Source organism: Salvia hispanica, chromosome 2 (genome assembly GCF_023119035.1).
Source record: "Salvia hispanica cultivar TCC Black 2014 chromosome 2, UniMelb_Shisp_WGS_1.0, whole genome shotgun sequence".
Taxonomy (NCBI): domain Eukaryota; kingdom Viridiplantae; phylum Streptophyta; class Magnoliopsida; order Lamiales; family Lamiaceae; genus Salvia; species Salvia hispanica.
Window position 1 is genome coordinate 39,866,444 of NC_062966.1, and position 26,885 is coordinate 39,893,328.

At 38.1% G+C, this 26,885-nt stretch overlaps 6 protein-coding genes across 10 annotated transcripts in view; 4 read left to right on the plus strand and 2 right to left on the minus strand.

Moving 5' to 3' along the window:
- Window positions 1-967: 967 nt before the first annotated feature.
- Window positions 968-4,022, plus strand: LOC125208113 (protein transport protein Sec61 subunit alpha-like). The gene is made up of 7 exons (XM_048107670.1): window positions 968-1,008; window positions 1,544-1,913; window positions 2,235-2,462; window positions 2,556-2,910; window positions 3,004-3,128; window positions 3,226-3,361; window positions 3,643-4,022. The coding sequence occupies exons 2-7, from the start codon at window positions 1,570-1,572 to the stop codon at window positions 3,880-3,882; spliced, it is 1,428 nt and encodes a 475-aa protein (XP_047963627.1). The 5' UTR covers window positions 968-1,008; window positions 1,544-1,569; the 3' UTR covers window positions 3,883-4,022.
- A 1,812-nt stretch (window positions 4,023-5,834) lies between these two features.
- LOC125203621 (protein GRAVITROPIC IN THE LIGHT 1-like) lies at window positions 5,835-9,028 on the plus strand. Of its 2 annotated transcripts, XM_048102008.1 has the most exons (3): window positions 5,835-6,087; window positions 6,962-7,026; window positions 7,580-9,028. In XM_048102008.1, the coding sequence occupies exon 3, from the start codon at window positions 7,580-7,582 to the stop codon at window positions 8,855-8,857; it is 1,278 nt and encodes a 425-aa protein (XP_047957965.1). In that variant the 5' UTR covers window positions 5,835-6,087; window positions 6,962-7,026; the 3' UTR covers window positions 8,858-9,028. The 2 variants fall into 2 exon arrangements, with proteins under 2 accessions (XP_047957965.1, XP_047957964.1); XM_048102007.1 differs by lacking the exon at window positions 6,962-7,026.
- A 3,019-nt stretch (window positions 9,029-12,047) lies between these two features.
- Window positions 12,048-15,174, minus strand: LOC125204409 (putative pentatricopeptide repeat-containing protein At1g53330). 3 transcript variants are annotated; one of them, XM_048103069.1, is made up of 4 exons: window positions 13,969-15,161; window positions 13,667-13,767; window positions 12,931-12,996; window positions 12,048-12,300 (listed from the first exon to the last, which is right to left on the minus strand). In XM_048103069.1, exons 1-2 carry the CDS (start codon window positions 15,148-15,150, stop codon window positions 13,699-13,701), a joined length of 1,251 nt encoding a protein of 416 aa, XP_047959026.1. In that variant the 5' UTR covers window positions 15,151-15,161; the 3' UTR covers window positions 12,048-12,300; window positions 12,931-12,996; window positions 13,667-13,698. The 3 variants fall into 3 exon arrangements, with proteins under 3 accessions (XP_047959026.1, XP_047959027.1, XP_047959025.1); XM_048103070.1 differs by having other exon boundaries at window positions 12,931-13,166; XM_048103068.1 differs by having other exon boundaries at window positions 12,931-13,166; window positions 13,667-15,174.
- Window positions 15,175-19,049: 3,875 nt separating this feature from the next.
- LOC125207068 (B3 domain-containing protein At3g25182-like) lies at window positions 19,050-19,439 on the plus strand. The gene has a single exon (XM_048106270.1). The coding sequence runs from the start codon at window positions 19,050-19,052 to the stop codon at window positions 19,437-19,439; it is 390 nt and encodes a 129-aa protein (XP_047962227.1).
- A 1,457-nt stretch (window positions 19,440-20,896) lies between these two features.
- On the minus strand, window positions 20,897-21,649 carry LOC125207069 (putative B3 domain-containing protein At3g24850). Its single transcript, XM_048106271.1, has one exon. It carries the CDS (start codon window positions 21,647-21,649, stop codon window positions 20,897-20,899), a length of 753 nt encoding a protein of 250 aa, XP_047962228.1.
- A 3,173-nt stretch (window positions 21,650-24,822) lies between these two features.
- LOC125207284 (protein DELAY OF GERMINATION 1-like) overlaps window positions 24,823-26,885 on the plus strand; it is a 3,907-nt gene continuing 1,844 nt past the window's right edge. Inside the window, exons 1-2 of one of the 2 annotated variants that reach the window (XM_048106560.1) lie at window positions 24,823-25,338; window positions 26,325-26,700. In XM_048106560.1, coding sequence (XP_047962517.1) covers window positions 24,886-25,338; window positions 26,325-26,600 — 729 coding nt within the window. In that variant the 5' untranslated portion in view covers window positions 24,823-24,885 and the 3' untranslated portion in view covers window positions 26,601-26,700. Of the gene's footprint in view, window positions 25,339-26,324; window positions 26,701-26,885 lie in introns of those variants that run through there. The other variant, XM_048106562.1, reaches the window with a different exon arrangement.

The window sequence follows — 26,885 nt, forward strand, 5'->3', positions numbered from 1 at the left end:
GACAGAATATTGGTAACCGGTCGCCATATACCGCAACCCATGCAGGTGGTAGAGGCTGCTTGGGCAACACACAATCACTGATTATTTTTTCGAATTTAATGCATACTTGCAAGACCATATTAACGAGTAGGAGATTCAAACCATGCGGGTTCGGTGAGTCACTGGATGAAAATCGAGGATGAAAGGCCGGGGAAGCGGCTCCCCCCAGTTAAACGCACTGCACAGCCATGAAAGAGTATGGGTTAAACATATGAGTTACAACTTTACCAACATGTTATGCATGCATAAAAATATTATAACATGTATATTACTCCCTTCGTCCCATTTTAGCAGTCCCATTGACTTTTCTGCACTCGTTTTGTAAAATAATAATAAATAGTTAAAGTTGAGAAATGATAAAGTAAGAGAGAGAATAATGTAGAGAAGAGTCTTATCTATATTAAACGGGGGCAGAAAAGTCAATGGGACTGCTAAAATGGGACGGAGGGAGTACTTCATAGCATCATGAGCGAAACCATTTTCCATTCTTCCTAATTCGCCGATGAGTGGTAGCAGTAGATAAATGAAAGTCAGAAGAAGGATTATTGATGGCTTCTGTGGTGAAAAACCCCAACAATGCAGCCACCACATTTATAGAACTTAACTAGCTTAAAAAAAATTAAATTAGGGAACCACAATTGCATCAAGTTATAAACATTTCATACTTATTAAAAATATTCGATAGTATTTATTTTTTTAAAAATTGAAAATGCGATAGAAATTTTAAAATCAATAGTAAAAACATTTATTTCGACTATTATATCTGACTCATCCTATTATGATGACTAGGATTCTTTATTACACGTGTGCAATTATCATTGGATCGGTGTGGTCAAGAGTGCCACATCAGCAAGTTTTTACGTCACACTCAATCCAAAAAGCTCTCCGACGATATAAATAATAATAAAACAGAGTAATTTCTCTGAGAATTAGAGATCGCAGCTTGCAAATTCCGACAGTTCTTAGCTGGTTTGTGCAATTCTTCCTCTTCTCCATTGCATTTCAGATTAATCTTAGATCCGTTTTGCTATGTGGAGACCTGAAATCGTTTAATCAGCTGTTTGTTTCTTCAAAATTTAATTTTGAGGTCGTGATTTTATTTCATTAGATTTTTTTTTTATCGTGTTTGATGCTCAGCTGTGTCTGCATTTGCTATGTAATCGAATGGAAAATTGAATGATTGCTACTCCGAAAACGCAGATCTGGTGGTTATCGTTTTAATTGATTTGATTTTATCTTATTTTTTGATTTCATGGCGGATTGTTTTGGGTCTGATTGTATTAATTTTGATAGATCACGATTTCTGATATGGATTTGATGGTGATAAGTAGTGAAAGCCTTGTTTTTTATGTTGAAGAATGTATGTTAAATGCTATGAATTCTAGGGTTTAATTAAATTTGGAAAGTGCAGGATATTTAAACCCAGGAGCTAAGTCTAGTTCTTCAGATTTTGTGCTTATTCATTTTAATTTTTAGTGATGCATTTCCCTTTATGATGTGACAGTTGCTGGAATAATTTAGTTGACGAGAATGGGGGGTGGGTTTAGGGTGCTCCATCTGGTTCGACCTTTCCTTTCGTTTCTCCCGGAGGTTCAAAGTGCGGACAGGAAGGTTCCCTTCAGAGAGAAGGTTATATACACTGTGATATCTCTGTTCATTTTCCTGGTCTGCAGCCAGCTTCCGTTGTATGGCATACACTCTACAACTGGTGCGGATCCATTCTATTGGATGCGTGTCATTCTTGCTTCGAACAGAGGCACGGTGATGGAGCTTGGAATCACCCCAATAGTGACATCTGGGCTGGTTATGCAACTCTTAGCGGGTTCGAAGATCATTGAAGTTGACAACAATGTGAGAGAGGACCGAGCCCTCCTGTAAGTTCTTGAAAAAGGCGTATGTTTGTGCTTTTGATGATTTGTGATGAATACAAATTGTAAAACTTAGACCCTTGTGGAGAAATTTCGATAAATGCCATCTGTGAAACTGGAATTGTGCTTGAGTAATATGTATGTTATTGTCAGCATCGCAGTCGTTAATCTGATCTTAAGGGGTCAAATTATGAGATTATGCTTCTTTAATTTGTCTTCTTGCTCATATCTTATGCATTTCAAGTTGCCTAAGTGGACTATCCCAAATTGATTACCTGTATTACTTGTATTGCCATGCTAATTGTCACTGTCTCTGTCCTTGACCAGAAATGGTGCACAGAAATTGTTGGGCATCTTAATTGCAGTCGGTGAGGCTGTTGCATATGTTCTTTCCGGGATGTATGGCAGTGTGGGCCAACTTGGAGTTGGGAATGCAATCCTTATCATTCTGCAACTCTGCTTTGCGGGGATCATAGTTATTTGCCTGGATGAGCTTCTCCAGAAAGGATATGGCCTTGGCTCTGGCATTTCACTCTTCATTGCAACCAATATTTGGTAAGTGGTGATTACGTCCAGTTAGTTGTGTAGTGCTACATTCAAGACAAGAGTGAGGGTGTTTTACCTCTTAGAATTTTCTTAATTTTACAGTGAAAACATCATCTGGAAGGCATTTAGCCCAACTACTATTAACAGTGGGCGTGGAGCTGAATTCGAAGGTGCTGTCATTGCTTTGTTCCATTTGTTGATAACTCGGACCGACAAGGTTCGTGCTTTGCGAGAGGCATTCTACCGGCAGAACCTCCCCAATGTCACAAACTTGCTGGCCACTGTCTTGGTCTTCCTTATTGTCATTTACTTCCAAGGATTCCGTGTAGTTTTGCCAGTGAGGTCAAAGAATGCTCGGGGGCAACAGGGTTCTTATCCTATTAAGCTGTTCTACACTTCTAATATGCCCATTATTCTGCAGTCTGCCCTTGTATCCAATCTGTACTTCATTTCCCAGGTGAAAAGCTGTTCATTGTCGAATTAATGAGATGTGATGCCTTATTCCTCTCAAATGCAGCTTCTAACTAATATTTGCTTTTCATTTTTGCAGTTGCTTTACAGGAAATACAGTGGGAATTTCCTTGTAAACCTTCTCGGAAAGTGGAAGGAATCTGAATACTCTGGTCAATCTGTTCCTGTTGGGGGTCTTGCTTATTATATAACTGCTCCATCTAGGTAAGCAATAGTGATAATATTGGAGATGTGTTTGTATTCATTAAGATTCTTGATTTATATGTTGCTAAGCGATGTGCTTACTTTGATCCTTTCACAGCTTGTCAGATATATTGGCCAATCCTTTCCATGGATTGTTTTACATTGTATTCATGCTGTCAGCATGTGCTTTATTTTCAAAAACGTGGATTGAGGTATCAGGATCTTCGGCCAAAGATGTGGCGAAGCAGCTGAAGGTATTCTCATCTACATCTTACTCAAGTTATTTTTCTCATACGTTTAGCAAAGAAATCAATCACGTACGTATGTTGTTTTCAAGTATAAAACATGTTTCATCGATCCGGATGTGTAGTGTGAATGTGTGATGGTGCTGAAATGTTGGTAGTGACAATTTTTTCACAACTTGAAATGTGATTATTACCAAGATAGATTCATGTTTCTTTTCTTTATTCAATATCACTACTATATTACTGGTTCACAAACACAATTCCTTCTTACATGTCCAAACTTTTTCTAGGAACAACAAATGGTGATGCCCGGACACAGAGAGTCGAATCTGCAGAAGGAGCTGAACCGGTACATTCCCACCGCAGCTGCATTCGGTGGCGTGTGCATTGGTGCACTGACAGTCTTGGCAGACCTCATGGGCGCGATTGGCTCCGGTACAGGAATTCTGCTGGCTGTCACCATCATATATCAGTATTTTGAGACATTCGAGAAGGAGAAGGCCAGCGAACTTGGTTTCTTCGGTTTCTAAGACATTCTGGTGAGCTAGCTAGTTACAAATGACTGAAAACTTTTCAATTTTGGTTAGCTGAGGAATGTAAAGGAGAAAAACCCTGTTGACAAAACCATGGAGATTGTAGTTGAGTTTTTACTAGTCTCTTTTGCATTTAATGGTCATTTACTCTTAACAGAAACAGTTACATTGTGTGACGGATGATGAAGCGCGTCTTAATTGGCAATACATTTTACCTCCAATATATAAGTTGGAGGTTCAAGTTATCACGAAACGTGTCCATTTTTTCATCTCATAAATAAGTTGGAGGTTCAAGTTATCACGGACTGAGATGAATCTAAATGTAAACATAGTACTACTTAGTATATAGCTAAAATGAGGCTATTTATGCAATATTTAGAATTCGAACTATAAACTAAGGGCATCCGCATCGCGGCTCGATGCTGTCTCGATCTCGTCTCGACGAGACGAGATAGCATCGAGACAGCGTTGCGACGCTCGTTCGTCTCGATGAGACGAGACATCTCGTCGCGCGACGCGTCCGGAAGAGGCTGGCCTCGAGCTGGAGAGACGACGCGCGCGGCCACGTGGCGCGCGATGGCGTGACGCCCACTCGCCGGCCCGCGAGTGGGCGTCGGAATTATGACGTCATAATTTTTTTTTTTTAAAACAATTCAAAAATTCAAAAAAAATAATTGTAACTTTTATTTTTTAATTATGTATTTTTTAATTTTTTAGGCCTTTAAATTGTAATTTTTATTTTATTTAATTAAGTATTTTTTAATTATGTATTTTTTAATATTTTAGGCCTTTAAATTGTAATTTTATTTTATTTAATGAAATGTGTTTTTATTACTTGAATTTGTTGGAAATAAAAATAAAAAATGAGATAGAATAAATAGTTAAGAAATGGTTAAGAGATGGAGGGATGACAGGTATTGTATCTTAGTTAAGAGATGAGCTGAAAAGTACAGTGGGGCCCATGAATAGTGAAAAAATGAGACGGTTTAAAGATGGATAAGAGACAGCGTTACGGATGGCCTAAAGAAGTCACAATAATAATTAACTTCATCACTATTTAAATTACAATCTATGCCATTTCATATTGTCACTTTTCTTTAGTATATTCAACCCTTTTAAAGATAAAGACGTTTTACACTTTACACTTTCTCGATATAGGATGAAAGAATGAATGTCACTTTCTTCAGAATAATTGACAACTTTTTCAATATTAAATCTCAAATTATTAACGTCACAGTATTAAAAAAATCCTAAGATTTGCTAATTATTACTGTTTCAATTACAAACATCTGATTGCCCACACGATATCCCCCTGTCCAAAAACCGCGTTTCTCAGACAGAACAATTTACCAATTTACCCCGCCTCTGCAACAGATTCAGGCGAGCACGACTCCCAAAGCAAGGGGCAACACCGTCCAAAAGAGTCCGGAATAAGGAATTTGTCCCCACTGTATTTGTGTGTTTCTACTTTCTAATTTCCAATGCATTGCTTCACTCCACTGTCTAGCAATCTATCTCTCTCTCTCCATTTTTAGAGCAAAATCCAAGCTTTGCGAGGTGCCTGTGAAGAAGAATAAGTAGTTCTCTAGAAACTTCTTTATTTCTTTGTCTGCTTGCATTATTAGATTCTTTGTCATTTCCAGCCAAGTGTGAAACTTTTTTTATTTGTTTAAAGACTGGATTTTTGTTTGGCTTCTTGTTTTGTTCTGGGCTTCTAATGATATATATATATACATGTATTTTCTCTCTGGTTTGAGCTTTTTCCACTTAAAGATTCCACCTTTCTTTGTTTCTTTGAGCTTTGGGCACATACAAATACACATCTCTGCCAAGTTTGAAACTTTTTTTATTTGTTTAAAGACTGGATTTTTGTTTGGCTTCTTGTTTTGTTCTGGGCTTCTAACGATATATATATATATATATATATATATATATATACATGTATTTTCTCTCTGGTTTGAGCTTTTTCCACTTAAAGATTCCACCTTTCTTTGTTTCTTTGAGCTTTGGGCACATACAAATACACACACTATGTACATCTCTGCATTTTATGCCATTTTTTAAAAACATTTTCATAGTCTTTTTTATATCAGGGGTTGAAGGGGTTCTTGTGTTGAGCGCCTCCGTCGATAGAAAAGCCCAAATCCGCAGCTTCATTCGGTTGAAGATTTCTTGGGAGGCGAGATTAACTTTTGGGTGTTGGTAAAAATCAAATCTTTGCTTATTTTTTTTACCTTTGTACTGTTGTAGAGGATCAGGGTGAATTTTTGTATGCAAAACCCTTGGGAGGGTGTTGTCACGTGACTGCCACGTGATCCAAGAATGATTGTTTGTTTGTTTAATCATGAATGTGGGGTCCAGATTAAATTTGCAGGGATGAAAACTACTTTTATTGACTGTAGTTTTATTTTATCCGTTGGTTGATGTGTGCATTTTTCAAAACTTCACTGCTATGGACCATGACTAAATCATGGTAATTGTGTGTCTTTCTATATGGTGATTGTCACTAATCCCGGGCCCACCGGTGTGCTAGGGTGAACCGGGAACTAGCGAGCCGTGGATGGCTCTGAGAGAATCATATTTATTTGGTCCCAAATGGTTGTTGCCTAATAGATGGAGTGGTTTTCCTTGTCTACTTAATGGTGTTAGCCTGTTAGGTGGATTGGATCTCTAGCATTTGGATTAGTACTTCACTCATTAAACACTAGATTTGTGTACAGACATATATATCTTGTTGAATCCATGAAAGATTTTCATTTAGGTGGTGTGAGATTTAGAGGGATGAAGATTTATTGCCTCTTTATACTCCCCTTCTGTTTTCAATATAAGATTCATGTTCAATACGATGATAGCACTTTATCGTATATGTCAATATGGTCTGTTTTTCTATCTGATTTGTGCATGGTTTATGTTATTCGTTCGTTTTAGCCTGTTGCTAAGTAGGCACCATTTTTTGGTGATGCAAAGTGCATACAGCCTGTGTATAAATTTGTGATTTTCTGAGTGGTTTCTGATTTTCCTAATGATGTGGTTGGTTGGCTCATGGATTATTGGCACAATTGGAATAATCATCAAGAATGGATGTATCTTAGGAATTTCTGACTGTTTCCACCCTGTTGGTTGTTACCAACAGACAACAAGGTGTGTTTGAGTTTGAGACATACCTATTTTGAGCCTTGTGGGGACGGACGCCTTCTTGTAATAAAGTATATATCGCGAATTGCTTCAAAACTAGTTTATTGCTTAGGAAATTTTCTGTCTCCATCACATGTTCTTGCTCTACTTTTTTATTCCAGATTTTGTTCATATTGCTACTTCCTGCTGTCTGGCAAATACAACTAAAAATATCATTCCACTTGCATTTGAGGGTGTTTTTATTTATGGGATCAAACATTGTATGCTCTAATAAAGTATTAGTTTTTACCTAACTTTTGAATTATGCATTTGTTTAGTAATGATTTGCAGAGCTTTGTCTAGTTGGGAAATGAGTTTTCTATGCCTTATGCCAAATTCACTTTACCTAATCTTTTAGCCAAAAAGGCATTCTTCATGCCTCTAATATGGCTCTTCTTTCTTCTTCTTCATCGTCGTCTTCTTCTTCGTCTCCCTTATGAGACATGCTCACTGTGAATGATAATTGTGGTAAAATATCATCTCTGAATACTTGATCTGCTGTCCTTATTTGTTGCTTCAGATGGATTCGGTGAAACGCTCTGTGGTCACACCGAGCAAGAGTGGATTGGCGCGCGCCATTGCCAAGGCTCTACACATTCGTGCGGTCACAGGTGTAGCTCCGGACGATGATGGTATCCTGAAAAATCATTTCAAGCACGCTGAGGCTCGCACGTCTGCAGACGATGACAAGGAGGAGCTCCTGCAGGATGACGGGATAGTCCAAGAAGCTTTCCTCTCGAAACTGTTTGCTTCAGTTTCTGCTGTTAAAGCCGCCTACGCGGAGATGCAGTTTGCTCAGTCTCCTCACGACGCTGATGGGATTCAAGCTGCGGACAGGATGGTCGTATCCGAGCTGAAGCGCCTCTCCGAGCTGAAGCAGGCTTATTTAACGAAACAGCTGAATGAGGCAACCCCGGCCACCACGTTGCTTTTATCCGAGATTCAAGAGCGGAAGAGTTCTCTTAGGATCTACGAGGTCACTGCCAAGAAGCTCGAGTCTCAGCTCCAACTCAAAGAAGCGGAGGCCGCCTCTCTCAGAGGGAAACTATCGGATGCCAATAAGGCTAACACGTTGCTCGAGAAGAGGCTGAGCTCGAGCGGGCAGTTTGTCGTCCCCGAGAACGTTCAGCTGTCCGACACGAGGGTCGGAGACTTCCTGTCCTACCACAAGCAGACGCTGAAATCTATCCGAAGCTTCGTGCAACTTCTGATCAAAGAGATGGGATCCGCTGGCTGGGATTTGGATGCTGCGGCCGACTCCATTGAGCCGGGCACTCGTTTCAGGAACCCGAGCCATAAGTGCTTCGCGTTCGAGTCCTTCGTGTGCAAACAAATGTTCGATGGCTTCAACTGCCCCGATGAGAAGGCCATGCCGGAGAGGGACAAGAGGCGCGTCTTATTCCTCAACCGATACATCGAGCTGATATCCGCGAAGCCTAAATCTCCGTTTGCATCGTTCTGCCGTGCAAAGTACTCGAGAGTCGTGCACCCGAAGATGGAAGCCTCTCTCTTCGGCAGCTTGGAGTCCGTGGCGTCGAGTGAGCCGCTGGAGACGCCCTTCTTCTCGGCATTCTGTGAGATGGCGAAGCGCGTCTGGCTCCTGCGCCGCTTGGCCCTGTCTTTCGAGCCGGGGGTCTCCGTCTTCCAAGCGAAGAAGGGGGACCGATTCTCGGAGGTCTACATGGAGAGCTTGGGCGACGATGCCCGGTTGCAGCCGGAGCCTCTCGTGGCATTGTGCGTCGTGCCCGGATTCAAGATCGGCAAGACTATTGTCCAGTGCCAAGTTTATCTGTGTTGATCTTGCCCTGGATAGTTAAACATTGGCTTTATTTTAGGGTAGTTTTTTTGTTGAAAGAAATCTGCTTTTGTTAGGGCTTTACAATTTTGTTAATAGGTTGGTTAGTAGAGAATGATGCTAAGTGTATATTTGTAGTACTTTGTTTGTATGATAGGAAAACTTGTTGATTAAGAGTTTGGTAATTTGTTTGAAAGTTATATATTGTCAAATGGTGAATAATCTAAAAGGTGAAAGTTATATATTCCCCATCCACCAAAAAAATTAGATTTGATGGAGGTTTGACATGGATTTGATTTCCATATAAAGACGTGCATGTGAACTTTTACTTTTTAAATATTTTTCAATTAAGTATTAACCTAATTTTATAATTTTATATACAAAAACATAATATGGTCGAGGCAATCGTTTCAGTTTTTTAACGTTTTATCTTTGACAAATGTTTAAAATTGGTTTTTTTATCTTTGCCTTAAAAAATTGTCTTGTACATTTAATGCATTAAGTGTGTTAGTTTCTAGTCTCAAGTCTCAATTAATATGATTTGATCCATAACCAAGAGTGTGCTGTCAAATTAAATTAACAATTAACTACAACCTCACATGATTAGTGAGGTAATTATGATTATGATTAAAAAGAAAAAAATACGTAAATTCTATAAATAATAATTCATTAGATTAAAATAGTTTATTAGAACAATAATAAATAACTAATCTAGTAAAAAACAATCGACTGTTAATTTTTTCAGTTGAGAAAGTAGTGGGCCATAGTAGGGATAAAATTCAAACTGGGCCCAACTTAATTTGAGAAGAAATTGAGGCCCATTTCAACTATAAAAGCACTCTATCGGGTCGGGCTAGCCCGTGTCTTAATATAGTACTCCCTCCGTCCACCAAAATTTGTCTCATTTCTCCATTTCCGTCCGTCCCCCAAAATTTGTCCCATTTCACTTTTACCATTTTTGGCAGTGGACCTCATATTCCACTAACTCATTCATACTCACATTTTATTATAAACCTAATATATAAAAGTAGGATCCACAGTCCACTAACTTTTTCAACTCAATTTCCATTACATTTCTTAAAACCCGTGTCCGGTCAAACCGGGACGAATTTTCGTGGAAGGAGGGAGTAGTAATTTCAAGGAAACAACATAAATTACGTTACCAAAAGTAAATAAAAAAGCCGAAATATTTTATTGCATGGCCAACAAATAGAGACTATTACATGTATATAACTGAAATCCCATTGCTTAAAAGCATACAAAACATTCAACAAACTTCATAAATTTAATTTGAAAGCACCTAAACAAGTCATTTTAATGTAGTGACCAATTTAATATCCCAAACCATTTAGTGACCAATGTCAGGACTAGGGTTTGACGCTATTAAACTCCGACGATCCACACCGACAACAAGCTGCGGGCGAGTTGGGTAGCGCCCGAAGAGCTCCTCCGCCAGGGCTTTAGAGGAAACCGGTGGTGCCAACGACGATGAAGAACTTTCCGGAATCTTCTCCGTGGCTAGGAGATTCCTAGCTTGCATGGCATGGGGTGAGATGACAAGAGCAACATAAATCACAGCCCAAATTGTGATAAAACGATTCATTTTCGATAATGTCGATAAATTCGTTGGTGCTAAACTCCAATTGAAGAGTATAAGAAAGAGGATTGATGAAAAGAGATGGAATGTCTTCCTTTTTTTTGTGTGGGAATGTGATGAATGGTGACATGCTTTTATAGTGCTTGTTTTAGGTCAAGTTTTTTGAAAGTTTGAACAAGGAATATTTGTTATTCTTTGGGTGCAGAATCATGATGTGGATCTTTCATATGACATAATATAGAAGACTAGATATGACATAAAATTTTGCCATTAAATTAGACTATGTAGGTCAATAAACCCTATTCCAATTTAGGGGGTGGGATACAGTCCCAAAATTTTAAAAATGAGATTGATATCACATGATTTTGTTATATTTAATGTAATAGAAAATTATAGTAGTAATTAGTAACCATTAATCCAGACTTTTTCAAATTATTTTCTAATTAATTTTGAATAGATAAATTTTAATGAGGATGTTTATGATTGGGGAGAAAAAAAGTGAATTAGAGATTAGTTTAATGAGTTAATTGTCGATAATTAATTTCTAGTGTCTTGCGTTTTTCAAAATTTGAATGACAAATGGGTCTTAAGACAGCTTCAAATTCTTTATATCGAAACGATGTCATTTATACCGTTCACATAGTCACATTAGTATACATTGCGTCACTATTCATTCACATTGCCAAAATTTTATACATGTACATCTACTCAACATCGCATCAAAATCACCTTGGAACAATTGCTAATTTTTTGAAATTTTGCGATTCAAAGACCTAGGACGTACCAAAATTGACCAAACTTCATACTTTTGTAAGTTACTCCCTCCGTCTGCGGATAGGAGTCCCATTCCATTCCAGCACGGGTTTTGATAAATATAAAGAAAAGTGGATGGAAGAAAGTTAGTGGAAAAGAGGTCTCACTTATATATATTAGTTTTAAATGATATGTGATTGGAATGAGTTGGTGGGATATGGGGCCTCTTTACCATTTATAGTATATATGAACTGGGACTCTTATTCGCGGACGGACAAAATGGAAAAACAGGACTCCTATTCGCGGACGGAGGGAGTATTAATTAACCCAAGCTCAAATAATGTAGCATCAACGGCTCATAGAAAAGGAATACCTCAAGTTTCTTTATTGTAGAGTTGGCCTCTTCACTAAATTCAACCAAATTGAAAAACCAAAAGGCACATAAAAAATTGAAAACCCAAAAAAAATAAAAAAAATTATATAAAGTACATATATTTACATAATATTATTATAGCCGTCGCCGGCGAATGGTCATTCCCAGAAGAAGCATATGATAGTGTGTGAGTGTGATATTCATGTTCAATTAACTTAGACTATGCAGAAAAAGTGACTACTACAAATGGAGGAAAGGTCCCCCACCCCATCTACCCTACCCAATAATAAGAGCACATCACAATTCATCAACAGTTATTTCACTCAATTGTTTGCACGCAAACTACCAAAAAAACTCAAGTTTCTAATTGCCAATCTTAGTGCAAGACCACCCTCCAAAATGTCCCACTTCCAACTTTCCTCCTAACTTAATGAATCAACACACAAACTCAGTTTCCAAAGGAAGTTTAGTAAGCAAAATGAATTGTCTGTTTCTGCATGCAAGCAGAAGTTAAGGTAGGCAGAACAAGACAGGGACAACAACTGAAAAGAAAAGCATAATTGGTAAACGAGGAAAGAGCTTCCAACCAACCCCCAAAAGTTTGAATACAGAAATTTGGTTGGAATCCATTATTCAAATGACGGAGGATGAATAGGTGGAATGCCTCCAGCAGACGTGTCATCGTCCAAGGGTGTGGCCATACCAAGGGTATATTCTCATATTCTGCAACATGACATGGATGAGTCGAGGTTGTATACTCAAATAGTCTTACAAGTTACAACCAATATAGACTTAATCTCTAGTTATGAGCAAAAGAGTGATAGGAGTAGTAATCACGTATGTGAACCAATTAAGAAAAGCATGTAAAGGTGCAGTGGGAGGTGAATCAGTTTCGATACATATTATATTTGAACAATTAGACTACAGTGCCTCGAAATAGTATACACTTCATAAAATGGACGAATGCGGAATGACGTCTATATGCTGCTGATCAAGCCTAAATTCTTATATCAGGTTCTACATATAAGTGGCCAACTGTTGGCATCATGCATTATTAGATTTTATTTTTATTTTCATGGCAATACATTTCTACTTACTCGAGTACTTGATGATGATAGTGATCGTATAGTTGTCATGAGGTCAAGGTTACCGACTAAGCCTGAAGTTATAGTTTGATCACATGAACAGAAAGTTGGTCAAAGAATTAACATAATCAGTAAACAAAGAGCACAATCAAATCTCACTTCATCAAAGAAGGCGAACAAGATGGCGGGCTTTTCATGTTTGGGAAGGAAAGTAAATAAGTCGGGATAGTAGTTCATGTAAAATCTGACAAGCGATAAAAAACTGAACCTGTGTCTTTGTGTTGCTTGGCAACTTTAGCTGAGGTGCAAACCATCCACTTGTAAGTCAGGCATTCTGGATGAGAACAATAGGCCCCAAAGTGAATGCCAATAACAGGATGTTAAATCCAAAGCCCGACGCTTCAAGTAAAATCAAAATATAACAGTTGTTTCATTAAAATGTCCCAGAGAAGCTCCATCTTGCTTCATATGAATCTCTATTTTGCTTCGTAAGCCCTTTTCTGCCTGAAAAATTATGAACAAGAGAACAATAAAAGATTGCTCAAGCCACTATTCAGTACATTCTAAACTGTGATTTAGGGGAAACAGCGTCACTTGGTCAAGTGTCCCTGGAGTCCGTAATGATTTTTGGTTAATAGTTTCACTGTTAATAATACTACTACTAAACAAGAGAATTGATATATATTGTTCCAAATATTTCTGATGTGGCAGCATAACAGAATTGTGGTCTAACAGATACTAGTGAAAAACATTTAGTGTAAGAACATTACCCCGTGCTAATTGGAAGCTCTAGAGGTGATCCTAGTAGGAGGTTTTATTAAGAACAAGTAACAAATATTGGATATCTAAGTAAATCAAGATACTAATAGTGAAAATGCGAACTATTACTCGTATTATCAATATCTATAACTCCTTAGGCTAATTTCAAGTTCAGAACTTTCATTGTGCAAGTACATTCCTTTGGATCACAGCACTGAATAACCATTTCACTTAGAAGCACTCACCATTTAAGCCACAGTAGCCAAGAGTGTGCATCTCAACCACTTGTTGCGGAACTCCTGGCCATTTCTTTAGTGCACGAGGAAAAACCAGCCGCGAAGTATATCTAGCCCATCGGAAGAGAATGAGTATTAATCAGCCCATCAAACAGTTCTTGACTATCTAAACTGCTACGTTTACAGAGCAAACAAGTTACAAGTCTCCATATATATCTATCAAGGGAGTTTCTCTTCACCAACATAAACACATATGTTAATAGTAACTCTTTATTCTCCTCTATCAACAATGCATCCACGCATTTGCTTACACTAGACGTATGATGAGCATATCCCATAAAACTCATCTCATCCAAAATGCTTGCTGCTTCTTTGAACTGCTTCACATCACACAAACCATCAAAAACTGTCCTGTAAGCTACCACATCCGGGGCACATCCCCACCGTGGCATATCTTCCAACAAATCATAGGCTTCACCCACTTTCCCCTCCCTACACAGCCCACCAATAATCACATTAAAACTAATGACATCCGGCTTGCAGCCGTCTTTCTCCATCTCACTCAAAGCCCCAAAAGCCAACCCAAACTCATTCTCCTTACAATATCCATGTATCATCGCGTTGTAAGTTACTGTATCGGGCTTACACCCGTTTCCCCTCATCTCCTCCAACAATCCAGAAACCTCCCCCTTTCGATTAACCTTGAAAGACGCACTGATCAATGTAGAATAAACCGCAGGAACCAATTCCACCTTCTTTCTCAACATCTCACCCTTCAACCTAACAGCCTCATCCAATCGAAACACCCTACAAAGCCCCTTCATCAAAGCTACATAGATATGTGCATTAGGTCTGATTTTAAAATCCCTCTCCATCCTTCTCTTCAACCCGAAAGCCGCATCCAGCTCCGAATTCGTAATAAGCCCATTAATCAAAGTCCCAAACGTCACCACATTAGGCTCAACCCCTCTCCTCAGCATTTCATCAAACACCTTCCGCGCGCGCACCAAATCAACCATCACACAAAATGCATTTATCAGAATGTTGTACGTACACGCATCAGGGCTCCCGTAATCCTCAATCCGGCCATAAACCTCCATCATCTTATCGAATTCGTGACAAACAAGGAGCCCGTTCAGCAACGTGTTCACTGATTTCACAGTCCTTCGGCATCGATAAGAGGGAATTTCGTCGAACAGGTGGAGGGCCTCACCGGGCAAGCGCGCTCGGGCGTAGAACGTCATAATGTTGCAAAAAATGATTTCTTCCGGACTAATTCGGGTGTCTTTCTTCAAATTCTCCATGACAATTTCCATTTCGGCGAACATTTTGGCTCTCCCGAGTTTGGAGATGATGAGATCGTAGGAGAGGAGAGAGCGGCGAAATGGTTTGGCATTTGAGTGATGCGGGTTAGGGTTGAGGAAGAGTTGAAGAGCTAGCTTTGGGTCTTTTTCGCGGCGGAGGAGTGAGGAGAGTGTGAATGGTGACACCATTAGCTTCTTCTTCACTCTCTGCATTTCTGAACTAAGCCTTCGATTTAATTAAATCTTTTTTAAATAATATGTGGGCTTGATGGAAAAGTATGTAAGGAAATTGGGCCTTGTAAAATCTTAAATTGGGCCTAGTAAAATTTTCTTGTGAGAATTTCTATTCAATCAACCAAAATAAGATTATTTTAGTGTGAAATTAATAAAAGTATTAGAGCAAATATATTAAGAGCCAAATTCGTTGCTTCGAAAAAGTCCTAGGGCTGTCAATTTTTGACACGACACGAACCGGCACGAAATTAATGGGTTTGGGTCAGAGTTTATTGGGTTCGTGTCCTTATCGGGTCGACCCGTTAAGGACACGAAAATTTCGTGTCGTGTTCGTGTCGGGTTCGTGTTATCCGTTAACATTACGTGTTCGTGTCGTGTCCGTGTTCCGTTAAAAAATAATATTTTAATATTATTAATTCTTATTATTTTCATTTTTCAATACTTATTAAATTGACTCTCATAGTCTCGTACGGTCACATCTCATTTAAATCATTTAAATATTTAATCATTTTGCAATTCATGTTGTTATCGTGTCGTGTTGACCCGAAGTGGTTCGGGTCGTTAATGGGTTCGTGTCGTGTTCGTGTCTGAGGGTAGCGGGTCGTGTTCGTGTTCGTGTTTGAGATTTTCTTAATGGGTCGTGTTCGTGTTTTTTGTTATCGTGTTCGTGTCGTTATCGTGTCGACACGATAACGACCCGACACGCACGATTTGCCACCCCTAAGAAGGCCTAATATTATTGGTAGCGATGATAATTTTGCTGTCCAAACTAGATAAATTTGTTACATGTATATACGTAATATATACACTAATAAATTTGTACAAACTAGATAAATTTGTTACATGTATATTATTAGGAGTGATGATAACTTTGCTGTCCAAACTAGATACATTTGTTACATGTATACACTAATAAATTTGTCCAAACTAGATAAATTTGTTACGTGTATAATATGAGTGATGATAATTTTGCTGTCCTAACTTGATAAATTTTACTATAAAATAACGTAATACACCAATGAGAATAGTAACACATCTTTGAGCTTTCACTTATTCTCCTATATGACAAAGTTGATATCATGAGGTAATATGCATCTTCATTCGATATTTACTTTCTACGCATTTGATTAGTTTATGCGTCACAAATTGGAAATATATTTTGATTTTATATTTGTAGGGTATCGGGGGCGCACACCCGAACTCCACATTAGTATGGTATTGTCCGTTTTTGGCAAAGCCCGCACGGTTTTGCTCTTGGGGTATTCCCTAAAAGGTCTCATACTAATGGAGTTGGGATAGCCGATGTGGGATATGGTTTGCCCCCTTAATCCTCCCCTAAAACCAAGACCACATGTGTGCCTCATGTTACAAGTCACCAGGTCACCGCAGGTTTTGGTCGAGACCATACAGAGACATCGGAGAACTTGCAATCGCAACCACCAAACCCCGAGCCACACAGGCCCAGCCCCTGAATCAGGGCTCTGATACCAACTCTTGTTCATTCCCCAATGTGGGATATGGTTTGCCCTCTCAATCCTCCCCTCAAACCAAGACCACCAGACCAAGACCACATGCGTGCCTCATGTTACAGGTCACCAGGTCACCGCAGGTCTGGTCGAGACCACACAGAGACATCGGAGAACTTGCAAGCGTCAGGGGCGGACACACGTGGAGAGAGGGTAGGGCTTAAGCCCTTACCCAATTTTTTTTTTCTTAATTTTCTATTTTCAAACTTATCAAAATTTGGAAAAATCATGTTAAGCCCTTACCAAATAATGCTACTAAAGACCAAATTATCTTGTGATGAAGAATTGTAAGGGGCTGAAATTAAAGAAGGGGGAAGTAAAAATCTGCAGAAAAAAAGTGTAACAATGGTGTTTGGGAGCGTAGGAAGAAGATGTGTAATTTTATAAATGAATTAATTAATTATAAAAGTAAAAGTCAAACTTACCGCACTTACCCCACTTTATATGTACTCGTTTTTAACTTTAAAAAATAGAGAACGCATTTTTATAGAAGTGCTATCACTTTTTAAAATGGGCACACGTTTTTATTAAAATTGAAGGACTTTAAAAAATCAAAGGAATACAGAGGGTTTGAGACTATGAGTTTCTGAGACTTTACCGAAATTAACAGTCAAATTTTACATAAATTGTGAGGCTAAGAGTTTATTAAAGTTGTTAATTTTATATTCTACCTTTTGTCTTTTTAAGATTTTGATAGAATAGTTGCAAATTAAAAAAATTATAACAATGTTAGTTGCGAGCTAATAGTCGTGAATTGTAATTGTCTAATATATAGAATACAGTTATGTTATGTTGATGTGGGTATGATAATATCTTATTGATATAAACTAATGGGAGATGAGTGGATAAATGACATTTTAATTGTGTATATTGAGAAGGACATGTTTTAAACTATTAATAACGAACGAATCTTACAACGTTTTCAATCAATGAGAACGGGTAGAATTCCGTTGCCACCGCTTTAGAAGCTCTGACAAGTTCTTTTTATTAGATATTCCCTCCGTCCCATAAAAATATGGGCAAGGGGTATAGCACAGGAATGAAGACAAAATTGGTAAAGTAAGAGAGAGGATGAAAATGACAGTTAAAGTAGTGTTAAGCGGATAGTAGGACCTACATTATTGAATTAATATAACTTTCCAAAAATGGTATGCACATATTTTTGTGGAAGAACGGACGAAAATGGAAAGTGCACATATTTTTATGGGACGGAGGAAGTATATTTTAGACTAGTTCGTATTAAATATATAATGAAGCTCAGCCCTTACAGCCAATTTTTTCTGCATCCGCCCCTGGCAAGCGTAACCCCCGAACCTCGAGCCACACAGGCCCAGCCCCTAAACCAGGGCTCTGATACCACTGTAGGGTATCGGTGGCGCACACCCGAACTCCACATTAGTATGATATTGTCCGCTTTGGACAAAGCCCGCACGGTTTTGCTCTTGGAGTACTCCCCAAAAGGCCAAATACTAATGGAGTTGGGGTAGCCCATTTATATGTTTGCAACTCCGATGTGGGATATGGTTTGCCCTCTCAATATTTTTATAGGACAATGATTTGAATTATAGTTTCAGCAAAATGAACTATACCATTTGATTCCTCTATCAGTGTAAACCACGAAGGAAGTTTAGTTTCCCATGAATCTATTGAACTTATTAATGTGCCTTTGAGCACTCTATTCATGCATAGAGTCATGAGAAATGGGATTTTCTTTATTAGTATTTCACAAATAGAGACATACTCACTAACATGCCGTCACTGATATTTTTGTCAAAGTCTAGTGATAAAAAAATGTGAGAATGGTGACAAAGCAAACGATGAGACTTAAGTCTATATCTCCTCAAATCCGTGAATAATGAGGAATATATATCTAACTAGTTAAATTGGATTTAAATTTTGCTTCAACTATAACAATAGTATCGTGTACAGATTGTACGAATAGTTGAGGGTTGCAATATAAGAGAAATTCAGTTATAATTTTTAATATATATTAAATAAATGTAAATATCCATGCCACCATGGTTATGTTTCTCTTTACACCATATCTCTTAATTTGGGATTGGCTATGTATATAGATGATAGATTAGATACGGTAATATATTTGAATTTTGTTGCAAGATAACTATAAGACATATATAGGATATGAATCTTTTTTACACCATATCCCTTAAATCTCTAATTCATTCTTGATTCAATCTAAAAAAAATTAAAAACCCTACACAAATTCTCACATTCAATCTCTCAATCCACAAAGATGGGGAAGAGAGACATAACCATGGATGATATGAAAGACATGCTTCACATGAAGGTTGATTTCTTCGACGCCCTATGCGCCGTCGTCGGACGAGCAACGGAGATACACGAAAACAAGGCCAAAACCGCCTCTCGATCCCGTTCAACAACATCGAAAACGATTTTCTGACGGAGGAGGAGAAGGAGTACCTCCTCGGCGAGGATGAGAAAGGGAAGAAGCGGTTTCTGGAGGTGGAGGTCGTGCAGCCGTCGCTGGAGGTGGAGACGGTGAAGCTTTGCCGGTGGGATATGCCGAAGAAGAGTGGGAAGACGTCGTCGACCTACGTTATTCGAGGGAGTTGGAATGCGGTTGTGAAGAGCAATAAACTCCGGTTCAACGGGACGGTGCAGCTGTGGGGTTTTCGGGTTGATCGGGAGCTGTGCTTGGCGCTCGTGAAGGTGCCGAGGAATCGTGCCGCCGCCTGAATTTAGGAATTAGGGTTTTATGCTTTGTGGAAAGGGTTTAGGGTTTGTACTACTAGTATTGCTTGTTAGAATGAATTGTTAGTGGTTACTTGTTGTTAATGTTCCAATTGTTTTATTGTAACCATTTATATGGAAAATTTATCGGTTTTACTTTCAATGAGAATGAGTTTTAAGGAGTATCATTTAGTGAAAGTCATTCTAATCTCGTCATTTTGACGAGGTTGAATCATAGTCTTAGGAGGTTCGGTTTGCAAGATTATATTTCAGATTAAATATGTATTGTATTTCGGATTAAATATGTAGTGTATTTAGTTCATGAAATTCAATCCTAGATGTATAATTATGGGATAATTAGTCATGGCTAGCCTCTATGACTAAAATAATCTCACAACTCAATCCAAGATTGTATCATATTACTATTATTTTATCTAAAAAATCGAACACCACCTTATTGTTTTACTTTATATATGATCATAAACTTAGAGAATGATTGACTCCTTACTTTAGTTTTATAAGTCTACTCATATACTACCTCCGTCCCTGAAAATTTGATACAGTATACTATTTTGGTTCGTCCCTAAAAATTTGATACACTTCACTTTTACCATTTTTTGTAGTGGACCTCATTCTTATTCACATTTTATTATAAAACTAATATTTTAAAAGTAGGACCCACATCCCACCAACTTTTTTAACTCACTTTCCATTATATTTCTTAAAACTCGTGTCGGGTCAAAGTGTAGCAAATTTTGGGAGACGGAGGTAGTAACTTAATGCTACAATGAGTCAATGACTATCCGTCAAATTAAAACTCGACTGAAATCGGTTGTTTGTATAAGTCAACTTTTTATAATAGTACAATACATCCATGACTATCATTAATCAAAACTCGACACTAGAGAAGAAAAGCTACGAATTTATCGTTATTATAGTTGATCTTGTATAGAATCTTAACTCGCTATTTTTTCGCAATTTAATTTGAATTGTATATCTCGTTATTTAAGTTTTTGTTTTTTTAAAAAGATGCAAGTAGTGGGAATCAAGTAATTATAAACAATTATCTCTTTTTTTTTAAAACAGCTGGCCATCGATATCTAATATCTACACAAGCATTAACAAATTTCTCAACTATATCCAAATCAAAACCCTAACCAATTTATATTGGTATTTCGTAAAAGTAACTAATTAAATACCTATGCATCAATGAACACAAACAGAGAAAAGACAAATTGAAATAGAAAAAGTAACCACAAATAACCAAAATTAAAACATAATCATTCTCATTACTTGAAGCCTAGAAGCCATAAATTGTTGGATAATTGATGACAAAATAATCACAAACAACACATAGAATAAAGATAACAAACAAACAAACAAACAAAGTTAATAACCCTAAACCCCTAAACCCTAATTACTTAAACCCTAAAACCCTAATTCCAGAATCCGACCACCGGAATTCAGTCGGCGAGACTCACGAGCGCGAAACACAGCTCCCGATCAACCCGAAAACACCACAGCTGCACCGCCATCTCTACGATGAGGTCATTTTTGTGCACAATCTCATTCCATTTCCCTCGAATCACGTAGGTGGACGACGTCTTCCCGTTCTCCTTGGGCATATCCCACCGGCAAAACTTCACCGTCTCCACCGCCAGCGACGGCTGCACGATCTCCACCTCCAGAAACCGCTTCTTATTCTTCTCATCCTGGCCGAGGAGGTGCTCCTTCTCCTCCTCCGTCAGAAAATCGCTTTCGACGTCGTTGAACGGAATCGAGAGGCGGTTGTGGCCGCCGCTCAGGTCCGTGCTCGTGAGCCGCTTCTGTATCACCAGCTTCGCCTCCGTTGCCACCGCTTTTTTAGCTGCGGCCATCTCCTCGATCGCGGCGTGAAATTCCGCCGGCAGCGGCGGCTTTTCGCGGAGGGGCGGAGGGAGTGGCCTTCTCACCCGCTTCTTCTTCGGCTCCTCCGCGGGGGGCGCCCTTCTTCGCTTAGGCCTCGGGGCGGGGACGGGGGCGGCTTCCTCTCTAGGCCTTTTCGGCAAAATGCAGATGATCGGCTTTTCGACAACACGCTTGCTATCCCGGAACGCCTTCTCCTCGCGGTCACGTATCTCCGTTGCTCGTTCGGCCACGATGCATAGGGCCTCGAAGGGATCCGAAGCAAGGTCGTATTTGAGATCATCCTTGGTTATATCTCTATACACCAACATCTTTCTTTATGATTGAATTAATGTGGAAGTTTTTGGTTAGGGAATGAGGGTTTTTATAGGGGATATGCGAAGCCCTTTTTCAATGAGGATTCGAGATTATAATATGTAAAGAATAATTTAGAAAGATTGATTATGGGGAGAGAATTGGAGATTACGGATAATTAGTGATGCATGTCTGTTTTATAGATTGCAATAGAGATATACATGTAAGTAATATATTTCGACTGATTTTTTTGTAATTAAATAGAATTAAATAAAGGATCTATTGTAATCGAATCCTTGAAGAATCTTGAGTTTTAAGTTTTTACAAAAATAAAAGAAAAACCTCAGAAATTGTGGTAGAATTATTTGTCGCTTAAACTAATTTTGTTTACAACAAATGACGTGGACAGAGTACTACTACAAAAAATTGCTTAATCTGAAAAGGAAAAGGATTTTACTCGTGAGAAAAAATTCAGTGGACCATCCACACCATATAGGCATGATGAGGTGGTATATCCTATCAATTATTTTTTGACATATGAAAATATAAAGGACCCAACATCCAACTAGACGTGCAATAATTTAGGAAACATTCATTCTACCACTATTATAGAAAATTTCTCCATAATCTTATATATGGAAATTACTTCTATACACTATATTGCATATTTATATATACACAATATAATAAAATACCTTACATTACCGACAATAAAAATAATATGTACAACACTTGTTAGTATTTTTTACTCCTACAACGTAAATGGAATACTATATTAAAACACTTAAGTACTACTCCTATTTTTAAGGATACAAAAATATTTACGCAATTAACTACGCTTTAAAAATTTGAAAATTACTAACAAAATTTGTCTTGATTTAGGCTTTTCAATGACGCTTTCATTGTCGTCCCCTCTACTTTTAGTTGGGACGCCAAAAATAAGGACGTTTTTTAAAATGTTTGTGTATAGTTAGAAATACAAATTAATATCTGACATTTTATTAAAAATCTCCTTGGCCTTTTCTTTGTAGTATACTCCTATGATTTAGTTGGTAAAAGTTAACTCTTCTTTAAAATGAGAATCATTTTTTGTTTCTTACAAAAAATAGAAAAAAACGAAGTCATTGCTTTTATTTTATCTCATGTTACCAAATACTTCAATCCCTACAATCCTTATAATCCTTACATAATTATATCATACACTACATCCTATTGAATTTGTGTGACAAAATGGTATACAAAAATTTGAGGGTTAAATTGCAATATCAAACCGTGAGTCTGAATGTTTTTGAATCAATATTTTAGGAGATTCGTGTAACACTCTAAAATAATGCTGCAATATGAATATCAAATCGAATATTAAAACACAAAAAATATCAAATTCGGACCGTTCCCACAAGTTGATACCAATTCTATTTTTGGTTAATTGAGGGCAGCAAATTTTAGGTTTGGACTATGGTTAGCACACTGCTCAGGTACATGTTAATTTTAGATTCAAAACTAATGGACACTTTACCTCTGATCGTTCATTAATTGTTTCGTCCTTTCCTTGGACCAATTTATTTTAATTATAATATTAAATCCAAAGACTATGTTACAACAAACTTGAATTTGAGATCTTAGTTGCCTTAGTGAGATCGAGTTTAGTTAGTACTTTTAGTTTAACTCAATTATATTACTCCACTTGCTTAAATCTTATGAAAGTCACTGATAAAATTGAAATGATACTCTCTCCGTAGAATTAGTGACTTTGCCTTTAATATATCATAACTTCGATATCAGGGTTAATGCCGACACTCATGGCCCTGATATAATTACTTATGACACCCTAAGTAAAAAATGTTCCCTTCATTCCAAAAAGTTTATCACATTTTTTCATTTCCATTCGTCCCAAAATATTTGTTTATTTTTGATAGTGGACCCTATAATATTCCACTAACTTATTCTCACATATATTTTATTATAAAACTAATATATTAAAGTAATTCACATTCCATTAACTTTTTTAACTCAATTTCTATTGTAATTTTTGAAATCCGTGCCCGATCAAAGGGTGACAGACATTTCTTAAAACCTGTATTCGTTCAAAGTGTGACAAAATTTATGGGACAGAGGAAGTACTTAGGCCATCTCTGTCTCTTAACCGTCTTTTAATCGTCTCATCTCTTCACTATTCATGGCCTCACTGTACTTTTCACCCCATCTCTTAACTAAGAGACAACACATGCATCCCTCCATCTCTTAATCATCTCATCCCTTAACTATTCATTCAATTTCATTTTTTATCTTTATTTCCAACAAATTAAATTAATAAAAACACACTTTATTAAATAAAATAAAATTACAATTTAAAATCCTAAAAAAATAAAAATACACATAAATTAAAATCTGTAAAATAAAAATACATAATTTAAAATCTTCCGCTCACTCTCTCTAAATTCAAAATCTCAAAATTCAACGAAGCAGAAGAAGGACTGAAGGAGTTCTCTATTGACGATCATGTGCGTCTACCAGTTGCCAAATTTTGCCCAAATATGCTCTATGAATGGATTAAATTTGGGAGAAGGATAATGTTTTGAGATGAAGAATGTAGAGTTTTTGAGTGAGAATAGAGAGTTTTTTTATGATGGATAATTTGTGAGAATGATTAGGTATTTATAGAAGTGATTGGAGGCTTAAAAAAATTGAAAAACAAATTAAAATTTGAAAAAAAGACTATAAATGGCTAGTATATTTTTGGGATTTTTTTTAATATATATTTTTTAAATTTTTTAATCTTTCCTGAATTTTATAAAAGAAAACAAAAAAAAAATCAAATTCAACGGATATAAAACCGACGAGTGGGCGTCACGGACAAACATGAGCGCGCCACGTCGTCAAGGCGCGTGGCGAGACAGCTCACCAGCTCCCCCTCCGGAACGAGCTAAGGGACGAGATGGAGCACCGCATCGGTGTCTCGATGCCATCTCGTCTCTCGACGAGATGGGGACCGCATTGAGATGCGATGCGGATGCCCTTAGATGCCGTTAGGCCAAGTATAATCTCGAACACAACAGAAGTAACTTCAAATTCCAAATCAATTAATTAATCTACGTCTTGTAGTATCCAATTTCCAACACAAAAATTGCAGTTTGTCCTCTTCTCCCATGGTAGAAAACAGCAAAACAAAGAAGATATATGATGACAACCTCCGCACCTCCTCACATGCCCACATCCCTATAAATGCCGAACACCATCAGACCCACCGCCTCCCATGGCCTCCACCAACCACCGCCCCTTCCGCTGCTCCTTCCGCAGCTGGATGGCGCAGCAGCAGCAGGACCTCGACGAGCTCGTGGCGGCCAACTCCTCCCCCGCCGCGGCCGAGGAGGACCTCGCGCGGCTGAGGGACAAGTGCGTCGCGCACTTCGCGGAGTACGCGGAGAGGCGGGCCGCCATGGCAGGGCAGAACCCGCCGTGCTTCCTGTCCCCGCCGTGGTGCTCCGCCTTCGAGAACGCCTTCATGTGGGTCGGGGGCTGCCGCCCCTCGCTCTTCATCCGCCTCATCTACCACGCCTGCGGCTCCGAGCTCGACGCCTTCCTCCGCGGCGAGAGGAAGGGCAACCTCGCCGAGCTCACCGCGCGCCAGCTCGAGATGATCAATGCTCTCCATTGCAAGACTGTCAAGGAGGAGGACAAGTTTGATACAAGAATTGCTTCTTTGCAGGTGTGAAATATTTATTTTTAAAGTATACACTAATTACATTTATGGTTACATACAATATTATGCACTTTCCATGTACTATAATATGCAATTAAATGCATAAATAAATATATTTTTCCAAATGAACTAGTTTTTTGTTGTACAAAATTTGGTCGCATAGATTCATTGTTTTTTATAGGCAAATGCGAAAGTTCGCTCTCCAGAAGCTGATTTGATGTTGAAAGACAATACTGTCATTCACACTCAATCATTCAATTTTCAAATCAACTTCTGATGATACACGTCATTTTCAATTGGTCAGAATGGCCAGTTCAGACTACTAAGAGAACATTGTGGATAAGTGATACAAGGTGACGTTCGGTTGTTATGACTAATTATCATGAGACTGTCCATTTAGGACTAAGTTGTTAGATTATTTTAGTTGGAGGGGGAGACTATGACTAATTATCATGAGACTATCCATCTAGGAATGAGTTGTATGGATCAATCTTATGAACCAAACATGCTACATATTTAATCATGAGAATTAATCTTGGCAACTGAACACCCCCTAAGAGAACAATGTGGACAAGTGAATGTAGCCTGAATCTAATCACATATAATATACTACCTCCATCTCATATTTAGTGTGGACAATGATTTTATGAAATATAAAGAAAAGTAATAAGTTAGTGGATAATTAGTCTCACTTATATAAATTAGTTTTATAATAAAATGTGAGTAGAATTGGTTGGTGAAACGTGAAGTCTACTTACCACTTATGGTAAAAGTGAAACGTAACTCTTATTGTGAGACGGACCGAAATTACAAAATGTGATATTTATTGTGGAACGGAGGTTGTAATTTACATATGTATGATGAAATGTCCACTCGATAGTTTGATTATATGATTAATCATAATATATTTTCCAATTAATAAACAATAGTTATAATTAGTAAATTTTAAATAATCAAGGTGGATGTACCGTACATCCGTATGCACCATATAGGAGGAAATAGCAGATGAGCCGCTGGCAACGATGGCTAAGCAGAGCGTGGGGGAGTGGAGCGAGGACGTGGAGCGCGCCATGGTTGCACACGAGGCCGCAATGGCAGAGGTTCTGTTGGCGGCGGATCGGCTGAGGATGGAGACGCTCGAGGAGGTGATGGGCATCCTCACCCCGTTGCAGGCCGTGGACCTTCTAGTCGAAGCGAAGAAGCTCCACATCTCGATGCATTGCTGGGGTTGCAAAAGGGAGGAACAAACATCAACGAGCACAAGTTGAATTCCTCCATGTGTATATATGTGTTTTCTTTTCTTCTACTAAGAAATAAAGAATAAAACCAGAGGCAATATAGTATATTTGCCACCTTTTCATGTTCTAATTCTTTTATTAATTTTATTTATCGTAGTAAATTTTTGAAATACTAATTGAGGACTCACTAATCCAATTTAAATTATAATTATTTACATTTTAGTAAATTTTGAATCTATAATTTATCAAAAAGGTAAATTAATCCAAAGTGTAGTAGTACTATATGATTTTATATAAATTTCATTCTTCAGTCAG

Coding starts and splice junctions, on each gene's coding strand:
- LOC125203621 (XM_048102008.1), top strand. CDS start 7,580: ATGGATTCGGTGAAACGCTCTGTGGTCACACCGAGCAAGAGTGGATTG.
- LOC125208113 (XM_048107670.1), top strand. CDS start 1,570: ATGGGGGGTGGGTTTAGGGTGCTCCATCTGGTTCGACCTTTCCTTTCG. Junction 2,911..3,003: donor ATCTGTACTTCATTTCCCAG/GTGAAAAGCTGT, acceptor TCATTTTTGCAG/TTGCTTTACAGGAAATACAG. Junction 3,362..3,642: donor ATGTGGCGAAGCAGCTGAAG/GTATTCTCATCT, acceptor AACTTTTTCTAG/GAACAACAAATGGTGATGCC.
- LOC125207068 (XM_048106270.1), top strand. CDS start 19,050: ATGCGCCGTCGTCGGACGAGCAACGGAGATACACGAAAACAAGGCCAA.
- LOC125204409 (XM_048103068.1), bottom strand. CDS start 15,174: ATGCAGAGAGTGAAGAAGAAGCTAATGGTGTCACCATTCACACTCTCC.
- LOC125207069 (XM_048106271.1), bottom strand. CDS start 21,649: ATGTTGGTGTATAGAGATATAACCAAGGATGATCTCAAATACGACCTT.